At 42.6% G+C, this 23246-nt stretch overlaps 1 protein-coding gene and 1 long non-coding RNA gene across 14 annotated transcripts in view; one reads left to right on the forward strand and one right to left on the reverse strand.

The window, feature by feature from the left end:
* Positions 1–5629: 5629 nt before the first annotated feature.
* LOC115399266 (uncharacterized) lies at positions 5630–7876 on the reverse strand. The gene is made up of 2 exons (XR_003932640.1): positions 7775–7876; positions 5630–6172 (listed from the first exon to the last, which is right to left on the reverse strand). It is a non-coding gene; the product is annotated as an uncharacterized LOC115399266 (long non-coding RNA).
* A 118-nt stretch (positions 7877–7994) lies between these two features.
* Positions 7995–23246, forward strand: part of LOC115399264 (transcription factor COE3) — a 68513-nt gene continuing 53261 nt past the window's right edge. For 4 of the 13 annotated variants that reach the window (XM_030106544.1, XM_030106545.1, XM_030106546.1 and 1 more), the window contains exons 1-6: positions 7995–8716; positions 9007–9163; positions 9507–9570; positions 9812–9867; positions 11787–11860; positions 13642–13710. In XM_030106544.1, the coding sequence (XP_029962404.1) occupies positions 8586–8716; positions 9007–9163; positions 9507–9570; positions 9812–9867; positions 11787–11860; positions 13642–13710 (551 nt within the window). In that variant the 5' untranslated portion in view covers positions 7995–8585. The remainder of the gene's footprint in view (positions 8717–9006; positions 9164–9506; positions 9571–9811; positions 9868–11786; positions 11861–13641; positions 13711–23246) is intronic. The other 9 variants (XM_030106556.1, XM_030106557.1, XM_030106554.1 and 6 more) reach the window with 3 other exon arrangements.

Here is a 23246-nt window from a genome sequence, read left to right on the forward strand (position 1 = left end):
AGTCAGGCTATTCTCTTGGGGAGACAAGCGAGTGCTGCCGACTCGTCTTCTAATAACGCCAGACAATGAGATCCCAGCTCATAACATAGGCCTCTACTATATAGAACAAGTAGTGGGGGCTTAGCAGCTAATAAAGTGGCAAGTCTTCAAATCCATGTCAGAAGAGCAGAGTGCCACGGGGACCTTTCATAACACTTGTATGTGCAGGTTCCAGTGCAGTGTAAAGGTTACACATCCACATTGTACTGATCTAACCTGATGAATTGCCTTAAGCCCCACAAATTTCAAGGCTGTGTTTCTTATTTAAAGAAGCAGAACTGAATAATTCTCCCACTCTCTGAAAGATGACAGGCGAAGACAGGAATGTGGAATGAATGTTTGAGATGCAATGGGGGGAAAATCTACTGTGTATACGCCTCTCCATCAAACCTGCATGAACCGGTGACAATTTTAAGTCTCTGCGAAATTTAATTTAATTTAGCCTTTGTTTTATGTCTGATAAGCTTGTTTTGCCTTGTTTTTTTTTTTGTTTTTTTTTTTTTGCGAGAGTAATTTTACTTTTCAGGATTATAATACACATCAATTTTGTTAATTGAATCGTGCTGCCCTTTGAGTTCACAAAACACAGTCTCAGTAATTAGCCTTGATTGCCTGGTCTGTGTTTCATAAATTGTCGCTCCCCGCTTTCTCTCCAGTGAACCTGTCCTTCACTCCAGCACAGACACTCCTCCAGCATTTCCACCCACTTTGTTTGTGAGTCTTTGATCCACAGTATTCCAGTTAAAGTTACACCCATGTGCTGCAAGTTGAAACTTTCAGCATTGTTGCTCAGGGGAACCTTATACCCGTGGCGCCTTCTGCTTTTGTCCTTCCCTTTAGCAACAGAACTCTCCTATGGTCCTGGACAAAAGACTACTCACGACACCATTTTATGATCTCTGTGATGATACCGTTTCCTTCTCCTGTTCGTACGTTACCGCGGTCGGCTCGTTTTAATGCAAAATCTTATGTTAGGGAAGGAAAGAAAAAAAAAAATCATTAGTCACGGTCCCTGGAGGCAGTTGTTGAGAAAGGAGGAAGAGGTGACGGAGTAAGAAAGACCACATTTTTTTATTCTGGGATGCGACAAGAAAGACAATTTAAATCAGTGCTTTTACAATGTGCACATTAACATAGAAGGGATTAAAAACAGGTGCTACCTGGTTGATTATTGAAACATAAAACCGAAAGTCTGACTTGTGTTATTTGCATTTATCATTAGTTTTACTCAGTTTGTGGATCAGTGTGTTTTTACACATATATGACAGGATTTTTACATTTGTCTGTGCGCAGTTGAGTCACACATGCATGTTAAGTCTAATTGGCGCAACATTAAAAATCATTTTCTATAACAGCCCTCCAATCCGGTGTGGAAAACACTTAAATGCGAGACCAACAAATACAGCGTATTAAAGTGGAGTGTAAAGTGCCGAGATGTCTTGCCTCTCCAGTCTGTCTAATCACTATGTGAGTGAAACATTCATGGTACACTAGATCAGTTCAATATTTAATTTCTCAACAAAGACTACATGATGGAACAGATGCTCAAACTTTGTATGTTTCTCAGGAGAGCAAAACTCACTTTCATGGAGCTATCGAGCACAGAGATTCTGATTGTGTTACAAGCGTCGTGTTGACTTCTCCGGGCTCCTCACCTATGCACTAAATGTAAAGTCATGGATGAAAAAAGACGCTCAGACACGACTGGGTGTTTGCAGCTCGTCGGTGTTCAAACCATGGACTGAATACATCAATTGTTTACATCTAGGGGCAGCGAAACCTCATGCGTGGAAGCACATTAGAGATGCGCCAAGGTTGCCCTTTGCCTGTATGTCACATTTCAAGTGAAAATTTGACTTGGCGTGTTTACATAGGATTTCTTCATCTCCCTTTTAAACCCCTGTGGGCTAGCTGAAGGTGAGGGGAACTAAGATTATTATCCCCCGTTTCTCTGAGGAGCTTTTCTTTATGCACACCCTCACAGATGTCGACATTTGGTTAGGCGGTGTACATAGAAGCCCCAGATTATCTAGCGCTCCAGGAAGTCTGTTTAGCTAAAGTTAGGAGTGGTTACTTTCCTGCACCTTTCTCATTCGTTCCGGGTGCTCAGTAACCCGGAGCACCCGTGTGCTTGGTCGTACATCTGTGTTAAACTGTGTTTGAAAAAAAAAAAAAAAAAAAAAAAAACATTTGGGGGGGGGGTTTGAAATTAGCTGTCCGTTCAAAACCGCAGGTCTTAGTTGTACTGATGTTCACATCAATAGGCTCCGCTTGTGCAGATGTAGACCTCGTCGCAGGAAGCGTAACAGATGGTGTACTATATGTCATAATGCTATAAAATCCAACAGGAATTGACAATTGAAATCCCACCCTGGAGTTTGCCTCTTTTAGCTTTGGCATAATCTTCTCAGGATTTCAATTGCAAAGTCAAAGAGAATAGTCTAGCACATGGGGACTAGTTATCTGGGGCAAATGCGGTCTAAGGTTGACAATGCAAAGGCTATGTTTATGTGCATCACACTTGCTATACTGAATGTTTCCCAGAGTGCAAGAACATCCTCCCCTGAATTCTATTCCTCTTCCCACGTCCCAGTGCTGCCGTGGAAAGTAGGCCAAGTGAGCACCAGGGCGTTGCTTTTTTAAGATGATCAGTTTGTCAGTGTGTTTTTTGTGTGTGCTCAGGATGGCTATTCATGTGGCTTGACTCTGTAGAACAAAGACCAGCATTATACAATTTGCAGCACTTCCAATAGCAAGAAAAAAAAAAAAGGGAGAGGTTGGAAAATAGGGACAGGACAAGTGCAGATGAAACAAAGACAAAATCTGGCTTGTACGCTAATTCATTTACTTCCTCTTTTCCACCTCTTTGTTGCAGCAAAAAGGTCCCTTGCCAGTAACACTCCTCTGCAGGATCATACTGTACTCTAGTTGGCATGGATTATTTTTAGCTATTGCTGTGCAGCTTTCACCTTGACTCCCTCTGTCTTGACATCATAATTAACATTTCTGTTAATAGTAACACGGTTCAACATTAATAAGGATCTCTGGCTGCATTCGGAAAGCCACTGAACGCTGCTGAGACACCTTGCCAGCAGCAGACACCTTAATGACGGTAATCCACGCACCAGCGAATTAAGATGCACTGATGCAACATGTTGGAAATATAGGTTGTGAGTGGAGATCACAACTTGAGAACTTTCCCGAGTCCTGCAGGTGGGGCAGTGTCTCTGAAAGTTGGCAGCACCTCCATCACAGGGGTCAACAGGCAAATTAAAGTTCTCCTGAGTGATGAGGCAAAGGCCGCAGCCTGTTTGGTCATGCACGCACAGGCGCACTTAAAAAAAAAAAAAAAAAAAAAAAGAGGAAAAAACAGCAAGGTTAAAGCTGATGCCTCCCGTTTTGGAGGCCACGATGCTCGATGCAACATGTGCCCATATCATACTTACTGATGAGATTTTTTTTCCTCCCCCTGAATGACCTCTAAAGTCAGACTTTTTACAACCTTTTTCTCTGGGTGCCACATTCTGCTTAGTGCGGGCGCGCACGCACTGGAAGTTAATATTTTCCGATTAATAGCTGAATAATCACATTTTCCTCATTCCTGTCAACGCCACCGACAAACGGGAGGCAGCGTGACGACTTTCACCCCCCCTTAAATAACATTTTTAGATGGGCTAACAAAACAGTGATGGACACAATCAAGACGGAGCTGTATAAGAACGAGGGTACCCTGGGTATTTGGTCATGTGTATTTTGGTCTAAATTTCCAGGGGATATTTTAGATGTTAATAGCCCTGAAGTGGTCTCGGTTTCTTATTTAATTTCTCTCGCCTTCTTTAAATGTAATTCGCCCACAGACTGCGCCGCGAGGCTCTAAACCGCGCAGAAACTCTCTCATCATTTCCACAGCAGAATGGAAATGCAAATTGTGCGCACGGGCAATGCCCTTGACAGAACTCACCACTGCACACAATTAACATGAGCACTCTGACAGAAGTTAGTGACGAAATGTGAGGTCACAACAGCGGCGTGTCAGAAAAACGCGCTTATGTGCGGTTCAAACGCTGTGCGTAAAAAGCGCGTCTGGCACAGGCGGACTTCGCATAATAATAATAATAATAATAATGATAATAATAATAATAATAATAATAATAATAATAATAATAATAATAATAATAATAATAATAGAATGAAATTTAATATCACGCTCTCCCCTCATTTTTTTTTAATTTCCATAAATTGAATTTTCTATTTTCTTCCCCAACTTGGAAAGTGTGTTTTTAATTCTTTGGAAACGTTTTGTTCTTTTTTTTTCCTTCTCTGAAATCATTTGTCCCGATTGTAAACATTTTCTTTGGCCCGGGAGGACCGCGGAGGACGCTCTTTGATAGATCTAAGTTGAGATTTAGCTATCTTGTCACTGAAGAACACAGCTGCCTCATATCGACACAATGATCTCAAGTGTAACCAACGAGGGGCGCTGTCCGTCTATCAGCTATAACCACTTGACATGGATAGGCGGCTTGATTGATATCATCACTCTTGGCCATTTGTGTTTTATTGCTATAATTAAAAATAACGTCTAAACTGTATTTTAACATAATATTTAAATATGCCAAATCGAATTTCGCTCGTGCATTTATCAGGCCCGCAACTAATAAAAACGTGTTCTTTTTGGGGTTTTTTTGACCCAAACTTTGTAATTACACTTTCAGTATAACGTGAAATCGAACATTTTAGAAAAATTGATTAAAAAAAAAAACAACATCATTTGTAAAAATGTTTAATTCCGTCCACTCACAAATAATACCAGTGTATAATCATGACATGAAACTGATCGATTACAGTGCAGCCACAAGTGACAGAATATTAAAAACAAATGCTGTAGAATTTATCTTCCTCACATTAATTGTACGTACTTTATTTTTTCTTTCTTTGCTTGGGAACTTGCACACATCACATGCAATAAATAATCAATTAAATTAAAACATTTCGAGTTCATGCAAATGCAGAAAAAGAATATTGCCAGGTCCAAACAAAAGAAATGATTTGAGTTGCTGTAAACAATAAGTGGGCTGACTGCCTATTTGAAATGATGCGGAACTGTAGGCGTACTTGATTAATATTTAATCGAGAAAAAAAAAAAAGGATCACTTTAAAACAACCCCTGCGATAAAGCCGAGAGCGAACTTGCTCAGTGGGTGCTAATAAGATTTCCTTTTTTTCCCCCCCTCCTTTTGCCAATCAATCCATTAGGAAACAATGCAGGTGAGCATAATGAAAGTGTTGTCCCAATAAAGTGCATCGATGGACAGCTGGGCAGCGGCCGGCTGATTGACTTTGCCTTGACATCTGGGAGGCCCGCTGGCCCCTGGCACGCGCGGAGGCTGATGTCGCCATTTACATGCAAATTTAAGGAGATCATGAGGGCCTCGCCCCGTAAATTCACACACACACACACACACACACACACACATACACACACTCACAAAAAAAAAAGAAGACGTCACCCTCAATACGGAGGAGGCTCGTTCCGTCGAGACGGGAGGTCTTCCAAGTCACCCTGTACATTTTTATTGGAGACCGCGGCGTCCCGGGGAGTTTGGGCTGCTATCAGTGGCCGGGGCTCAAATCTTTGGGGGTTCATTCATTGTGGTCAGTGAATAGGAGAAGGAGATAAGAGGCCCCCGTGTCATCAGCCGCTCATTTAAACGAGCATTCAGCGTGGCGCAAAGCGCCCAAGATGCTGAGATCAGAAATTCTTCGCACTTGTTTCCCTTCTTGTCACCCATCACTTACCTCCAGCCTGCTGCATAGAGGCTGGGTTTTTTTTTTCCTTTTCTTTTCTTTTTTTTTTTTTCAAGCAGGGGAATAAAAAAAAGGGAGAAAATGTGACTAAGATCCTCTAATTCCTCTCTCGTGCAAAGTTTTTCATGCATGCAACCACTAAAACAAACAGGGATCAACATTTCTTTTATTTTGACGCTAACATTTCACCTAATGATGAAGAGCGCATTTTCCACGGTGTAAGCCCACCACGCAGATGATCCCACAGAATGAGCTGAGACGGATTCAGGCTCCGCGCCTCAGTGTGTGGAGCAGCTGACTCCCTCTCTCCACGTCCAGATGGCTCCTGCACACAGATTTGCATTCATTTTCCTTTAATATCTTCTGAAATAGCGGGGCAGCTGCATTTGTTGTCAAATACGGTTTAAAACTCCCTTTCAGGACAGCATCGTTACCTACGTGACGGGTGTGGAGATCCATTTTCCCTCTCCAGTCAACAGTATCAGATCTAAGAGGATTTGTCTCAAAGTCTCCTAATTTGATAATCAGATTTAAATCGCCTTGGTGCGTGTAATCAGGGGTTAAGTTCTAATAAGCGACTTGAAACTGTGCAAAAAAGCATAGAGAGTTGTGTGCAAAAAAAAGATATTTGCAATCTCAGTTGAACAGACAAAAAAACATTTTCAACATGCGTCTCGGTTTGTTTCATCTAAAGAGGAGGGGGAAGAAATACAATTAACAAAGAGCTCCCTCTGAGTTTCTCCCTCATTTCCTCCTTTCCACAAATTGAAACTTGAATTTCTCTTAAATAATTATATATATTAAAAAAAAAAAAAAAAGTTACAGAAAAATCTACACCTCATTTTGTGACTGGGCAATTTGGCAATAGATTGTGTGGAGGTGAAAGCAACAGCTTATAATTCACTTATCTTTGGCAGCAGCTATTAACCCTCAGCACCAGCTAGATAGATTGCTCAGGATATAGCACACATCTCTCTTCCTCGCACCCTCCCCTTCTCTCCCTCCATCCTCTCCCCCTTTTCACCACTAATGAACCGAATTGCTTGCTTGTCCCTCTCGGACAAAGTCGGACATGTAGACAGTTGGGCTCTTTAAAAATGATTAAGATGTTTCTGATTATTACTGATCTTACTGGACGTGCATGAAATGAGGGAGGCGCAGACCCATGCATGTCCTCAAGTTTGTTTAATGTCGTGAGACGCTGTGGCTCTTATTTTAAGTCCACACGAAAGGTCAATTGATCTGACTTTATGTGTTGTAAAAGGAACAGCCACGTGGCTGATTGTTTATTAATATCAATATAATTGCTGCAAACACTGATGTTTTTTTTTTTTTTTCAAATTCTTTTCTTTTTTAGCGGAACCACTCCAGAAATTATCTCCGCAACACACACAACCCAATTGAATGTCAATTATCTCCTGCTAAAAATTCTCAATGAAAAGTTAATGCAAATGAACAGATTTATAATCTTGTCTGATTCTCAGAAATCAGCGTTATGTTAATTACATTTTAATTACGGTAACGCCAAGCAGCAGCCGTGGGTTAAAATGCACAATAAAAAAAATCTTGCACTTCTATGAAGAAACATGATCTGCTATCATTGAAATATGATTTATGGCCTGTATTCTCACAGCTATTGAGGTGCTTTCGACACATCAGTGAACAAACAATCATCAAGTCAATTTGTAGTAATGCTAACAGATTTAATCGAATAAATAGATCAGATACTATTCATTCCCATCCATTATAATAAAGCTAATCACGGAAACTGCAATCATTAGGCCAGCCAAAAATAATAAGCAATGAATGTTGAAGTTATTATTATGAATTTTATTATTATTATTATTATATTATTATTATTCTCCTCATTATGTGTGATGGTTACACCCGGTTGAATTTTCCATATCATTAAAAAAATCAAACTCACCACATATAGGGCCTAAGCAAGAGGAAAAGTGGAGCGAATGAGTGTTCTCAGGCTGCTGCACTATGGGGCTGTACGCGTACAGTGGAGCGCCGCTGCCTGACAGGAAGCGTCAGCGCGCCATATATGGTCAAAACCACGCCCCCTCCGCGTCATCCTCTGACAGCGCCTCTCCCGTGGGTTTAGAGTTTTGGCTCCCGGGAAAGATTTCAGTCCTCGGGGAAAGAGGGCTTAGTTTTGCATGTTCCCATCCATCCTGCACGACGCGAAAGGGCCCCTTATCCACCTCTCCTGTGTACTAGGAACACCTCCACTGGTGATCAGCCTTTGCCTGTGTTTGTCTTGTGGAGAAGCAGCAGCACCTTTTCAGGAGTGGGTTTTTTATTCAACAAGAAGTCCTGAAGGTTTTGGATGCGGTGCTTCAGGGATGTGGGCACTTTGAGAGCAGCATCACCCACAAACACAAACAACTGCCATCGATTTTTCTGTGAATAGCACAAAAAAAAAAAGAAAAAAAAAAGAGAGGAAAAAAAAACAGAGGAACAATAGCAACACAAAAAAATCTTGTCTATTGAACAATTCACTTTTCCAGTCTGTGGATACCGCTCTAACTAAGTACAGCACTTTGAGAATTGTTCACATCGGACGGACTGAAGAGGGAGGCAAGACCTGTGGACCGGGTTTTCCCTCGCAAGTCTGAATCGGCTCTCGCTACTTATCCCGTAAAAGAAAACCCTGAAGGATACCACCGCGCTTTGGACGTTTATTTCCCTAATTTCGCAGGAGGCTCTTTTTTCCACGCAAATTGTCCTAAATGTTTGGGATTCAGGAAACTATACCGCGGGGTGGGACGACGATGAAGGAGGAACCGCTGGGTGGACTGAACTCGGTCCGCTCCTGGATGCACACAGCTGGGGTAGTGGATGCAAACACAGCCGCCCAAAGGTACGCATGCCAAAAGCATCTGATTTTTCTCACGCATTCCCTCCTCATCATATCGACCCCTCAATCCCCTGAATACTCTGTATCAATTACGGTCTCCCAATAAATGCCCCCCCTTCGGCTTTCCCTTCTTTCATTACATCAGATTACCCATTATTGTGACAAATCAAGAAATCTCCCCCGTATACTCAAGCGTGCGTCTGCATCTCCAATGTTTCCATCAGCTTCTCCATCATCGAGTATCCCCGGTGTCCGGTGCTTAACCGAGATGGTCTCTTGTTTTCTCCCCGCAGCGGTGTCGGCTTGGCACGGGCACATTATGAAAAGCAGCCCCCTTCCAACCTCAGAAAATCCAATTTTTTCCATTTCGTCCTGGCGCTGTATGACAGACAGGGTCAGCCCGTGGAGATCGAAAGGACAGCTTTTGTGGACTTTGTGGAGAAGGAAAAAGTAAGCGGCGTATTTGAGAAATACATGCACCCCCTGTACATAATCAGCACATGTATCGAAATTATGTTCGGTGAAATGGCAGTGGGTTACTAGAGGGGGGAAGTCACGTGTAATATTGATTTTCTTAAAAAAAAAAAAAAAAAAAAACTCAATTCGGTGATGACAGAGAGTCGTTTCTTTTATTTTACACTTAAAAGCCGTTTCTCTTCATCTGCACACGAACTATAAAACATCTATATTTTTGTCTTCTTTCTTATCCAAAACACACAGACATGTGCTCACGGCGGGATTTATTTATTTTTCTGTTGATGCTGATTTTCATAAACTGTGTTATCTCCTGCAGGAACCAACCAGTGAAAAAACTAACAATGGGATACATTACAAACTACAGTTATTGTACAGCAACGGTGAGTCCAAGTGTCTGCAATATTCTGCAAACACGTGCAAATACATCAAGGATCAAGTTGAATAAAAAAAAAACAATTAACATCAACATTATTAACAATAATGCAAGCCTGTTGTATTAATTTTATTCAAACACTGTGTGAAGTCTTTATATTTTTATAACATGTTCCTGAACTTCTTGATTTTCCTAATTTATTGGCTGCAAAATTCACCAGCGTGCCTGTTTTTCCTCTCCCCACGCAGGCGTCAGAACAGAACAGGATCTTTACATACGGTTAATCGATTCCATGACGAAGCAGGTAAGCTGCTGTTACACTTGTTTCTCCGCACAGTGCTCACATGCACGCTTCACTGGTATGTGTGTGTGTGTGTGTGTGTGTGTAAAACAGAACAAAAAAAAAAAAAAAAACCTTTAACACACCGTGCAAATCGTCACCCCTGAGATCAACGCACACAACTCAGGAATCTGCGTGCAAAATGCAGTCGTGGCACAAAATAAAATCAAATTACCGGTGTAATAGGAAGAGACAGCTTCCATTCGGACTGTTTACGTTCGGGCATATCATATTGCGAGACACTAAAGTCAATTTCACTCCGCCAGAGTTGGGCTCAGTTTGTCCAACATTAAAATTTAAACAGCACCTCTGCTGCATGTGATGTGATTTGACTCTACCTGCAAAGTGTCAGAGGTGACGCTCTAAACATATTTTTTTTTTTAAAAATTGCATGTAGTGTTTGTATGCATAAATACAAATTTGTATATTTTGTGCTCAGGTGAATTTCACTGCGTGCTTGAAAAAAAAAATATCCAAGGAGATTTACGCACACAAAAAAAAATAATAATAATATGAAGAGTACATTTAAATCCGGCGCCGAGTTCTGCAAACTCAATTATAATTAGAGCAATAAAATCAGGCATGCAGGTTCCAGCTCTCCATCTCGTGTTTTGTTATTAAACAGAGGCTCTCGCCTGCTGGATGGAGCCGTGACGCCTGGGCCACTGGTCACAGACAACATTCCTGCGCGAATGATCCGAGTCAATGACGCAGAACAAGCAATTTATGGATTTCTGTTTCTACAGCTGCAAATAGCGACATAAATCAAACCAATATAGATAATCGCCCGGTTCCTCCAGAAGAAAAAAAAAAAAAAAAAAAAAAAAAGAGGAGAGTGAGCGGAAGAAAAAGAAAAAGCATCAGGTCAAGTAGGACAGCTTTTAGAAGCGAGAGTGATGCGACCTGGTTCAGATATGTCACTTTTTCAAAGTCATTTCCTAATGTTGGCTTTGAAGAGTGCCAGAAAAAAAAATCAAATGAAGCACGTGTGGAATTATATCCATATATATAAAAATAAAATGGGTTTTATTTATTCATCCTATATTTGTGTTGATGCAGATCATTTAGTCAGTAATGTGTCGCTTTGCTTACATTTCCACTTGGTGCCGGTTCAGTACGAGGGAGTAAAGTGTCTATCCTTAGACATGGAAGAAGGAGGGAGGGATCGAGGGAGGGAGAGAAGAGCGGCAGAACTGATAGCTCCACGCCATCTGTTTCAGCCAATGCTCAAAAATTACTCAACCGTACCGCCAGACACCGCTTTTTATCCACAGAAAGATCATTGTTAGCGGCTCAAAATAAACAACAGATTGCCCATTAACACTTTCCCCCAAATATCCCCAGATTATAAGCATATTGATGACACTTCTATTGGATCTCTCCTTATGAAAATCTCTCTGTCTCTCTCTCCCTCTCTTTCTCTGTCTTTCTGTCTGAGCCACAGGATATTATAGAGATTAATAAAAAAAAATTACAGTTCATTATAATAATAAAAATAATGATAGACACCAGTGGCAATAATTTGATTTTTTAAATTGTAATTACTGCTGAAATGTAGTTGTTGCTGTTAATATTATGAGTAAAAGTTATTTCTTTGCAATTATTAATTTACATAGATATAACTGACGTTTATATGAATCAATATAATTTATAACACAGGGGATTGCTGGGATTAACTTAACCATATTTCTCTCCCAGCCTTTTGGACTCCTCTAATATATTGTGTGCTCCTCACGTCATGTGTATTCATGCCCTGATTTATTTTATTAAGTGCAAAAAACAGTAGATGGGCTTGTGTAATTATTTGTGAATTCATGCAAATTAATATGTGCTTGAGAGACGCCTCTGTTTTCACTTTATTTCCATCTCATTTTCTTTCAAAGGCCATAGTTTATGAGGGTCAAGACAAGAATCCAGAAATGTGCAGAGTTCTTCTTACTCATGAAATTATGTGCAGGTAAGCATTATTTTTTGCTCTGTCCGTTTTGCAGATCCAGGCAAAAAGTAATTCCCTCCCCTTCAATAAGTTTTGACACTCATGATGTGATGCAGCGATGCAGACTGTCCTGTGGTCCTCCAGCAGAGCCAGAGAGCTGCTGTCATCCCCAACTTTGATATGATGTGATTCCGCTTTGATATGAATATGACAGCAGAAATGAAGTGATTGTCATTCCCAGTGAAGGCAAACCGAATGTAGAATAAACACCCATTGACAAACTGCGCAAGTTAATTTTATAGTTCTTTTTAAATTTTGAAGTCCTTTTTTTTTTTAATATGATAAGAATTGTCAGCACTTAAGTCTGCTGGAGACAACAGTGTTTTCTGTTATGCCTAAATGATGCATGCTATGTGTAATTTCCTTTTTTTTTTTCTTCCCCCCCCCCCTGCACTGAGTCAGTTCTCGGTTGATCCCACCTGTCAACAATGATCAGCGAGCCTTTTAGTGTCATTTAACCACATAAATCTCAACTGCTCATATTGCGCTGCTTTTCAGCGGTGTCATTGATACTAAAAGGAAAAACGCCTTTTGTTGTTATTGTTGAGCTCAGCATGAGCTTTGTGAACATTGAATTCGGATACTGTCGGTTAACCTCTCCTTTGTTGCACCGGTGCATTGTTCAAGTTACTGGTTGAGAGCAAGAGCAGCATGAGAAAGAGAGAGAGAGGGAGGGAGAGAGAGAGAGAGAGAGAGAGAGAGAGCTGAGAATGATTTGTCTTTTTCCATGCATAAACTCATCACTCATGCTCAATTTATACATGCATCCATCACTTATTTGTGACACGTTGAATATGGTCGTGCTCTCGAGGTAATATATATATATTTTTTGTCATGAGGAAGTGTATTTTGCTCCTGAGTAAAAAAAAAAAAAAAAACAAACTACTACAACTGCTGCCAATTATCACATAAGAAGATATGCATAATAAGATATATAATCTAATTATGTGTTATTTTTTTAGGCATGTAACGCAGTACTTTTTGAATTATATTTTTTTGCTTTAGTGCTTTGCAGCTATAAAACACATCCTTATTATTGCTCCTCGAAAGTCATGTAAATCAGGCATATTTAAATAGCCTGTGGTTGACAGACAGTAGCTTTGCACAAAATCTTTGTTTTGCTTTCTGCACCATATGGCATAAATCAATCTCATTCACATATGTTTATATGTTTTCATTTCAAATGGAGGCTGGGATGATGTATTTGTTTATTTTTTTGCAGTTTTGATTCAAGTTCCAATCAAAGTAGTGAAAGGCAGCTAGCTATAGGCTTAGGGAGGAGATGGTTGAAACATGTGGTGGAAGATAGATTAGTGCTTTTGAGGCCATAATTGATAAATGCCCTGCAGAAATATTGGTTGAGGGTGGCACCTTGCATCTCCCTCAGAAATAGCAGCTTGGCAATTAGAGGTAAACAAAAGCTGAAGCTGTGAAAAGTGACTCCCCTGCCTCCTGGCCCAATCCCCACTCCCCTCCCCTCCAACACTAAGCCAAACAACACAACATGTTGTTTTCACCATTTTTATCAGCCATCAGCATCAATGGAATGGATGGATTGAGTGAAGGAAATCTCATGGCATTTTCTCCCCCCACAATATCAAAACCACTCAGATGCACTTAATAAATGTATGTGGTTTTTCTGTGCAATATTTATTTATTTTTGATTTATTCAGCAAAGCATGGCTTGTCCTAAAACACACTCTATGTGTTTTTTTTGTTTGTTTTTTTTTTTTCCCCTGCAGCCGATGCTGTGACAAGAAAAGCTGTGGAAACAGGAACGAGACCCCATCAGACCCGGTGATCATTGACAGGTAAGGCTGTGGGGCAGATCCGGGGACGAGTCGGTGAACGAGTGACTGTCTAAATGGATGAGTGGATGGAGCTCGTGAACAAATTAGCTTCCTCCCCGCTGTAGCATCCTCCAGCCCCAACAGTGTGGGAACTGTGGGTGACTCTGTGTGAGCGGCTGAGGGGCGTCTTTCCCAGGTACCTGTGCACTGAGGGGCGGTCACCACCTGGATAGGGTTTGTTCAATCACAGGTGGTTCAATCACTGGAGGATCATGCTGGGAATACACCTAATTAGCTTAGGCAACTTCACATTTATTTGGCTGGCTTCCTCTCTTTGTTTATGACAGTGATGCTTACACTGTCAATAGTTGTTTTTCATTGACTGTTTCCTTCTCTCAAGTTAGCTCTGAGCGAGATGCCATTAAAGTTTTGTTTTAGGAGGGATAAACATTTTATGTCGGCTGTTTTGTTCTGCACCTTCAGGGAAGTTACATCTGCCACATTTATATTACCTTCATCTCCTTCTAAAGAGGGGAAAAATAAATGGTCTTCGTTCAGGCACTGACGTTTTTCACACACTGTGAAACTATAGGCCGCGGTCAGGCGGTGTGAATATGTTTAGGTAGGCGGACGACGGCGTGTGTGTGTGTGTGCGTGTGTGTGCGTGGTGGATATAGAGGTGAGGTAGGGGGTGTAGTTAAAGCGTCGATCTCAATGTAACTCTCGCCACGTACCAGGGAGAGACAGCAATGCTAATGTTTGACTAGCCGGAATCACTGTTTGCTTAGTGGAGAATGCCTGGTATCTGACAGAGGGGACAACTCTCTTATTAGTAATCAAATAGGGCTGAGCAGTTGTTGCTGCCACTCCACTCCAGCGGCTTCTCATGCATCAGGAAGTAGGAGCTGGCTGCCCTGGGAGCCTGGATGGATTACCAGAGCTACTGCTGTCTGAACTCAAACTCACACAGACGCACACGCAGATCAACGCGGATACACACTCAGACGAGGACACAAACGCAGGCAGACAGACAGACAGACAGACAGACACCCCCCCTCACATGCACACAGGCGTGCACGTGCATTTTGTTTATGCTGTTGCTGTGTGAGTTTTCGTGTTGTAGCAGTTTTGGCGCGTATAAAAGAAAACTACTGAAGCGTTTAGGACGTTGTGAGGGCAGAGGGTTTTTTTTTTCTTCACTGTATCCGAAACCACATGAACTTCTTAATTCATTAGTCAGGTGCATTTGTTAGTGACGGGATGATAATGCCGGCATTAACATATAACTTGAGACGTCTGCTTTTGCCCGATTTCCGCTGCTTTCATGTTTGCTTTGTGTTGCTCCGCTGCCTTTTTACTGTTTAGTGTTTCGCACGCCATTGTTCTTCAATCTGCGGGACAAAACATGTAACTTAAGTACAATAAGCAAAATGAATGCATGGAGAATTAAAGTCAAGAAGAGGGGTGGGAAAAGAAAAAAAAAAGAGGGACGAGGAAAAAAGGAGCGGATGGATATTGTAAGCTCAACTGGCTCAGGGAGGGCTCGGATTTTCATTGTGACGAGTCTGAATAGGAGTAGAGTATCCCTTTCCTTGCACAATGAGCAGCTCTGTTGAAACACAAAAGCATATGTTCCTCATTAGACCCTCCCATTGTCTCCATGTCGTAACTATGAGCCCGTCAGCTCACCCCAGCAGACCCACACAGGTTCCCAGTGGCTGGAGGAGGCTCGCAGAGAGAGGGGCGCCTGCGAAAGGTTGCAGGGTTTAGCGAGAGTTACGGACACGGCCAGGGCTCTCCACGCACGACTGTTTACCGCAGTCACTCCACTGTCCCCGCTGTGCATATGGGCCAGCTTTTAGTTAAAGCTTCCGTGTTTTACAGCCATCCGTGTTACATCTGTCATTTTCTCATGCACATCATTACAGGCACCTGTGCTGCGGTCGCTGCTGGCAGAAACTGATTATTTCCAATTGAGTAGAACATAGTTGAGTGACATAAACCTTGAGGAGAGGTTTGATTGTTGAATCAGGCACGTCTCATCTGTCTACAATTACAGTACGAGACCCAGCTAGCACTGCTACATTTCCTGGAGAAAACAGTAGCGTGGCCGAAACCTTAAGAAACAGATTTGGAGTGAATCATTGATGGCGTTCATTCTCTGTAACATTTTCCCAGATGGTAAGAGGGGAAAGCGCACACAGCTAGCTGGCATCTAGCGAGACATTAACTGGCGTTCCCATGGATCTGGCATATCCACCGGAGTTTGGGAAACTTATCATTCCAAATGTGTCCTATTTTCCTGCGGTCAAGCCAGACATCTGTTTACCCTATTTTCTCTCAGAGTTTTGATACAGATTTTTCACTCAGATTTTTGAAGAGGAAGGATTCTCTTTAAAAAAAAAAAAAAAAAAAAAAAAAAAAAGGAAGAAAAAAAGAAAAGTTGGTTAGATATAGGCCCAACAGCTGTCACAAAGTTTCAGCACTGCTTGGTCTTTAAATATTTCAGCACTTACATTTGATGCCCTTGCATTATTCATATTCAGTTTTGGATGAAGAAAGGTCCTATTTTTGTTGCATTTGCTCGGCTTCTTATGTACAGTGACTCGAGTTTAAATATCTCTTGAAAACGGTGCTCCACAAATGCAAAAAGTCTGCCATTAACTGTGAGAATTGCTCTTTTTTTTTTTCTTCCTTCCAACATCAAACCGGAGGGGAAAAAAAAGAAAGAGAGAAGAAAAAAAAAATCACAGTCAGCATGCCGCTTACATTGAAATAAAATTTAAAAAAAAAATGTTGTAAATACATCTAGTGACAAATGGTGTGGTTGCAGCTATGGCCGCATCACTTTGCAGTTTGGTATAATCATCTCGCTCGATTATAAATCCAGCCGCGCTACAGATGTCACACTTATAAGTTAATGGTGCTTTAAAGTAAGTGGGGGTGTGGGTTTATTTAGTCGGTAATTTGAGTCCTTAGAATTATAGTGATGAGATACCCGATATCTGATTAGATGGTTTTCCCATTTACAGTACACATAGTGTACAGCCAAACATAACTCAATTCTCGACGACTCCTCTGGTCTGGTATCTGTCTCCACTCTTGCATATTGACTTTGTCTTCTCTTGTGTGAAAGATTAGATACATTGTTCAGGCTTACACATGGATTTTGTAATAAGACAGTGCGTGTTGTTGAAAGAGGAGAGAAAATGACTCATTCTGCCTGTCGGGGTTCAAAGGTCACTTTTTTACTCTGGGAAAAGCTGGAGCAATTTATGCGAGCGGCAGCGGCGAGAGCGGGCGAGAGCAAACGTGTTATCGATGCGTGTCCCGGCCCGTGTGCGAGTTCTGATCTTAATGCACGTTCGTACAGTTTAACGTCTCCTGTCGGTTTAAATCGCCGTTCACAAACAGATTGTGTATCGGATCTAAACATGTCAGCGCCGTTTATTCCAGCGGCCACGGCACTCCCTTTCACTTCCTGTCACAAAGGTCAAAGAGCACTGACCTTTGGAGTGCAGCCCAGCCACTGAATAATTCATAACATTGACTTGTTTTCCCCCTTATTTTTCCCCTTGTCTCTCTCTCTCTTTTTTTTTTTTTGGTCAGCACACATGGTTGTGCTGTGGGAGGCTTTTATTCATTTAGCTCATTTATAAAGGCCTCACCGCACCTGTTCGTGTGTTAATGGAATTAAATTTTGGCCTAATGTAAATTTTGCTTAGCTTTCTGTTATGTCCCTCATTAGTGAGCCTGTATTTTCTAAATGACTTTGCGTTATCGTTCATTTGTGGAACACCTACGAGGTCATTTCCCTGAGTGCACTTGACTTGTTGTCAAGTTGTTTACCAGAAACAAAAGACTGCAGCCTTAGAAGGTCTCACATGTGGTTCCCTCGGCCTTCTAAGAAACAAATCGGAAAATTTGTGTGCTCCCATCTGGTTTTTGCAAAACCGTGATTACCTCCAAAAGCTGAACAAATGCCAGTATTTATAAGGTCAGCCCTTTATGTGGAAATGTGATGTAAATGAGAATCAGCGAAAGGGGACATTAAACAAAATTAAATTCATTGTCTCCTTTAATGTCATTTACATTTTTGGCTAAGCCCCGGACTGTCAAAGAGGATTTCTAAAACCATTTTAATTGCACATCAGCATTGGAAACGAGGGTGTGTTTTCACTGAGCGGCTGTCTTGATAACCTGCGAGGAGAAGTCTGTTTATGAAGTACCTAAATGACATGTTTTCACTGCATCTGCAGAGCAGAGCAATTAAGATGGCACTCGGTAGGTAGTGTTAATCTACCGCTGCACTTCCACCATCCGTAATGAAAATGATGCGGTGGATGGGGTCACTGTTGTTGTGATTTAAAGCTGATGGTTGCAGGTGTTCTTTGTGGGTTTCTTTCTTTTTTTTTTTCTTTTCCTTCCACTGAGCTGTGGGACCGGCTCTCCAGCTATTTTTTTTTAAGGTTTCACAGTGAGTCACTTAAAACTGTTAACTTGTATAGGAAGTGCAATTTTATTACAGTTACACACACGCAAACACCTGCAAACAAGTTATTATCTGCGGCGCAATAATCCGGCGCTGTATTTACGACTGTTCGGCGTAATTCATGTGACAGATGTGAGTTTCTGACGCCCATTGAGAAATGGAAGAATAAACCGGCCACCCCAGCCCGAGTCGACGTGATGTTTGAGTGAAGCCTGTCTCCTCCCGAGCCAGAGTAGGACGAGCAGGAAGTGTTGAGAGCGAAAGCTGTACTTGGCAGCCCTCCTTTGGCTTGCACTTGCCGAAAAATGAAACCCAGACCCTCTTTGCAGCCTCGGAGCCAGAACCTCCTTCCCAGTGCTCCAACATCCAGGATTGGGTAATACTGTTCACTAAGCAAAACATTACCTCAAATTATTCTCGCCCTGTTTTCTATTCCCTCCTCCCTCATGTCGGTTTTATCGCAGTTTGTAAATGTCAAGACACGTACAAAGACGCACAGTATAAATGATATTTTCCAAATTATGCTCACATGTTTGGGTTCACATGAGTGGCGGCTGAATGTAACGTGGTGCCTGACGTTCCCGGGGGAGACCCACCTCACTAGGGTAGGATTCCCCAGTGGCATCAGCTAATGGCAAGACTTGACAACAGCAGAGAAGCCGGGGGTGTTGTGTTTTACTAGCGCTGAGCAGGGGTGATGACTTTAACATGTGTGCAAAGAAAGACGGAGATGTTTGCGTGGTGTGTGTGCATGCGTTTTTTTTTTTCTTCTCTCTGTGTGTGTGTGCGCGCTTAAGTGTGTGTGTGTGTGTGTGTGTGTGTGTGTGTGTGTGTGTGTGTGTGTGTGCACTGTTGCATGTGTGTGTGTGTCACTGCGTTTTGTGTGTGTGTGTGTGCCGTGCTAAAGAGAGAGGTGTGCAGTACGAGAGAGAGTGGCGCGGGCCAACAGAGCGACGGATTCGGCTCCAGCTTGACGGCAGTGAAAGACGAAACATGGTTCCACATGTGTTGAGAAAGAGCAGTCCATCTGTCCATGGAGACAACCCCCCCCCCCCCCCCCGCCCCCCCCCCCCCCCGCCCCCCTCTCTTTCCCTCGTTTCCTCTCTCTTTCTCTTGCCCCCCCCCCTCTCCTTCCTCCCCTTCCACTCTTTACTCCCCTGGTTCACTGCTGACAGAAACAAGGCCAGAGCTGGGGTGATGGGATGAATGCTGGGCCAAGAGCAACACTGGACCTCGTACGCGCGCACGCACACACACACACACACACTCACACACACACACACACACACACACACTGAAAGCAGGATAAGGAGGAAGAAAAAGGTTATCAAAGATTTTATTTTTTTTTTTTTTGTTCTGTGTTCATTTTGCCGTTCTCACCGACTCTGGATGTTTGAAGCGTCGCTCTTGCGTGTTTTAAACTCAGCTGTGGAGCAATGTCAGTACGCATTCCGATAACACGAGGAGAAAACAATCGACTGAGGTTTATCTACTTTCCCTGGCATCGTGCTGAAATAAGCCACGTCGGTGAAAATGTTACATTATTGAAATTAAATCTGAGCTAAATAAAACATGCCACTCGTTCTCAAATATTTAGCAGCTCTCCTTTATAATTAAACTTTGTGGCTGTTTTGAAGATGTTGTTTGGTTTCTTCAAGCATTAATGACGCAAGAGCTGCTTTGTCAAACAGCTCCTGATTCTGTGAATCACATTTAGGTCACTCAGACCTATGTTGTTTTTTTTTTTTTTACTTTTTTTTTTTTTTTTTTTGAAAAAGGGTCTCCTTTCTTTCTCTTGGCAAGTTCTCTCTCCCATTCAGTCCTTATTAGGTTTCCCCTAATTGTCAAACAAACTGTTGGGTCAACCTCAGTCGTATCTGGCCGTAAAACAGCACATTAGGCCCTGGTGAGGGATATATGTGGTATTTCATCGGAGACGGAGTAATGCTGGGGTTTTATGGTTAAGTACCAGTTCACGCCCACGCCATTTGTTTCGCATTAGAGTGGAGGTTTTGTAAATCAGATCAATATGTTCGCTGAGATGTGATTCCATGTTGGGATCTCCCGAGTCGTTCTTTCCTCAAGTATTTTTCTTAGGGGACTGCTTGTCGATGCACACTCCTCCGCCGGCCCCCCCTCCCTCCCCGCCCGTCCTCTCCCCGTTTTCCCCTACCTCCGTCGGTTCCCTCCCTCCCTCCACCTCCACCTCAATCTATTTCCATTTTCTGAATGTAGCAATTTGTAGTGTGACACGGGCGAGATTAGGATGGGAAGCAGTCTGAAGATTTCATCGGACATGGTCCTGCTCCCGCTGGCGTGGGGTCACAGGACAAAGATGGGGGGAATTCAGGGAGAGGGTCATCAGTTACCTCGGGGAAACGAGCTGGTCTGCTGGCTGCTCCGCTGGCCCCAGGGGTGCCTGGGATGTATCGGAGGAGAAGCCCCTGAGAAAGAGCCCTGAACCAGTGTCATTTATTAAAAGTGACAAGTTATTTCTAACTATAGCTCAGTTTTTATTGTTTTACAACGCCGTCATTTGGAACAGTGCCCCTCTGTTTAGGAATCACAAACAAATGATGAATGAAGCAGGTGATGGACTTTTTGACTGAGATTATACACATGCATGACGCTCGCAATGTGCTGCAATAATTACACCATTGTCTTAGATATCTAATTTTTTTCTTTATGCTGCAATGCTAAATGAAAGATATGTGCCCGTTTAATAAAGATCGATCGTAAGATTACTGCAATAAAAACATTTCACCAGTCCACCAGTTTTTCTCCAGGACATTTGTTCAGTAAATTAATAACAGCTTACAGTATGAATCTCAAGTTGACCTCGGCATAATCAGAACCAGAAGTTGAGCAGAACATGACCACAGTGTGTGTGTGTGTGTGTGTGTGTGTGTGTGCACAGCGAGAGGAGGCTCAGCTTTTACTGTTTCACTTGGTTTGTGCAACTTTTTTTTCTGCAGTTTTGGAGTTATTTTATATATATAGAAAAAATATATATACGTAAAATTCACGCTAATAATGGAGTATTTATTCAGTGTTTGACCAAAGCTCCACACTGAGGGTCACTGAGGTACTCTGCTCCCCCTCTTGTTTTTTACTGCCTGCCCCAACTGCGTTAATGATATATGACAGAAATTTCCTTGTGCTGGTTCAGTGGCAAGAAAGGTCCTGGCTAGTCTATATCAATCCATCTGACTTATGTTCCCATGTCTTGAATTACCGCTTGATGGAAACCTGCTGCGGGCTTCTCTTGCCAATTGAAATCAGATCTCCTCCACAGCCTGGTGTGATATTGATCCATATTCAACACCCAGGCTGCAGATCGATCAGTATTGATTTACAATAAAAAACACTCCTCTGCTTGTTCAGCACCGCGATCGATACTTTAAAGCAAAAGGGGGTAAAAAAAAAAAATTCAAAAGAAGAAAAACAGGACTGTGCTTTTTTTACTACGCAGTGACCAGCTGGAATATATATATAAATGTGAGGAAATGTTTCATTTCTTTTGAGGAGTGTGGATTTAAGTGACCAAACCTTGACCACACCGGCGACCAGAGACCACGTCCGCAGTGAACAATGATCCTCTCCCGCCATGCGAGACTAACCAATAAAAACGGTTTAACGGGATGACATTTCTATAAGGACTCATTTATTGAAGGAGGTGTGTCTGTTTCTGAATTAGTGGCACATCTGCACTGCAGTGGGGAGCGCTAAAACTGTCAAATCAAATCTATCAGAAAATTGAAATGGAATGCTGAAAGTGGCGGATCACTTTAGCTTGATTTCAGAGTGTTAACACGATGACATGATTTCCTGTGGTTTTGATATTAATTCGTGTCTCTTTTTTCTGTCTCTCTCTCTCTCACTCACTCATACACACTCGCTCACACACACACGCTGGGCCTCTGCCTCCCACGCGTTCATCATTAGGACCCGGTACAATACCGAACACACTGGAACAGGCTAAGACAACCTATTGAGCTCCATCCAGATCCACTCTCCTCCCTGTCACATCTTAGTCCTAATCTCTCGGACTTCCTCCCCTCTGCCAAATAACTGTTCCCATCCAGCAGGTCCCAGCATTGGCCCGGGCTGCCAACATCTGAAAGTTATTATCCCCAATCTCTGACATCCAGGAGTTTACAGTTATATAATGATGGGGAAAACCACATGTCCCCAGAGGCAGAGAACATTTTTGAGATGCCTCCCCATCTGTTTTGGGGGAGCTGCCCATTTTGGGCTAAACTCAGAATGGCAGGCAGGCAGATATTTTTTTTTGTAATCTTTTATTTTCGACCACTGGAACAGGCCAGTCTGGGAGTCATTATATGGGGTGATAAAGCAAATCCAATTGGGTCAGGTTCCCCTCCGCACGGCGCTGGTGGCACCAGCTCTCCCCGCCTCGCTGCTCGTCCCGGCCTGTGTAAGTGGTGGTTGTTTGTTTGTCCTGGAGAGGCAGGGCTGGGGGACTAATGCAAGCCCGGGGGCCAGCCGGGTCGGAGGCGACGGTAAACCCGAGCTGCCTGGTGCGGCGGTGCTCCCTCGCTGCTGGCTCGGCCTTGTTTGGACTGCAGCTCCGGTTTGCTTTCTTAGAGGGAAGCTGAGCCTCCGTAATCATCGAGCCTTTCGCTGGGGTGGGGAGCGCGGCCGAGACCGGAGGGAGTGATGACATAGGTCCGCAGAGGCCTGGCCCGGTCCACCCCTGCTGCTCTTAGCATATTTATTTTCTCTTCTCATTGTATGGTTTAAGTCACACCATATTATGTTCGGACCTTATACACGTGCATTGGCACTCAGATGTGATGAGGTGCATGGCGGAAAGCTGTAGGCTTTGTTTTTACTAATAATGCTCGGGATTAGTGACTTGCTGACCTCAGTGTAATCTTTATTAGTCTGTTAACCACATAGTCTAGCTATGAAGCAGCCAGACCTGATGTGAGAGTGGCCGTACCGACAGGCAGAGCTAGAGGGAAACTAACAAAATTTCATGCTTTTATTAAATCAGGCAGTAAGAGACTATTCTATATTATGTCTGGATAAATGTATGTTT

Source organism: Salarias fasciatus, chromosome 13 (assembly GCF_902148845.1).
Source record: "Salarias fasciatus chromosome 13, fSalaFa1.1, whole genome shotgun sequence".
Lineage (NCBI taxonomy): Eukaryota > Metazoa > Chordata > Actinopteri > Blenniiformes > Blenniidae > Salarias > Salarias fasciatus.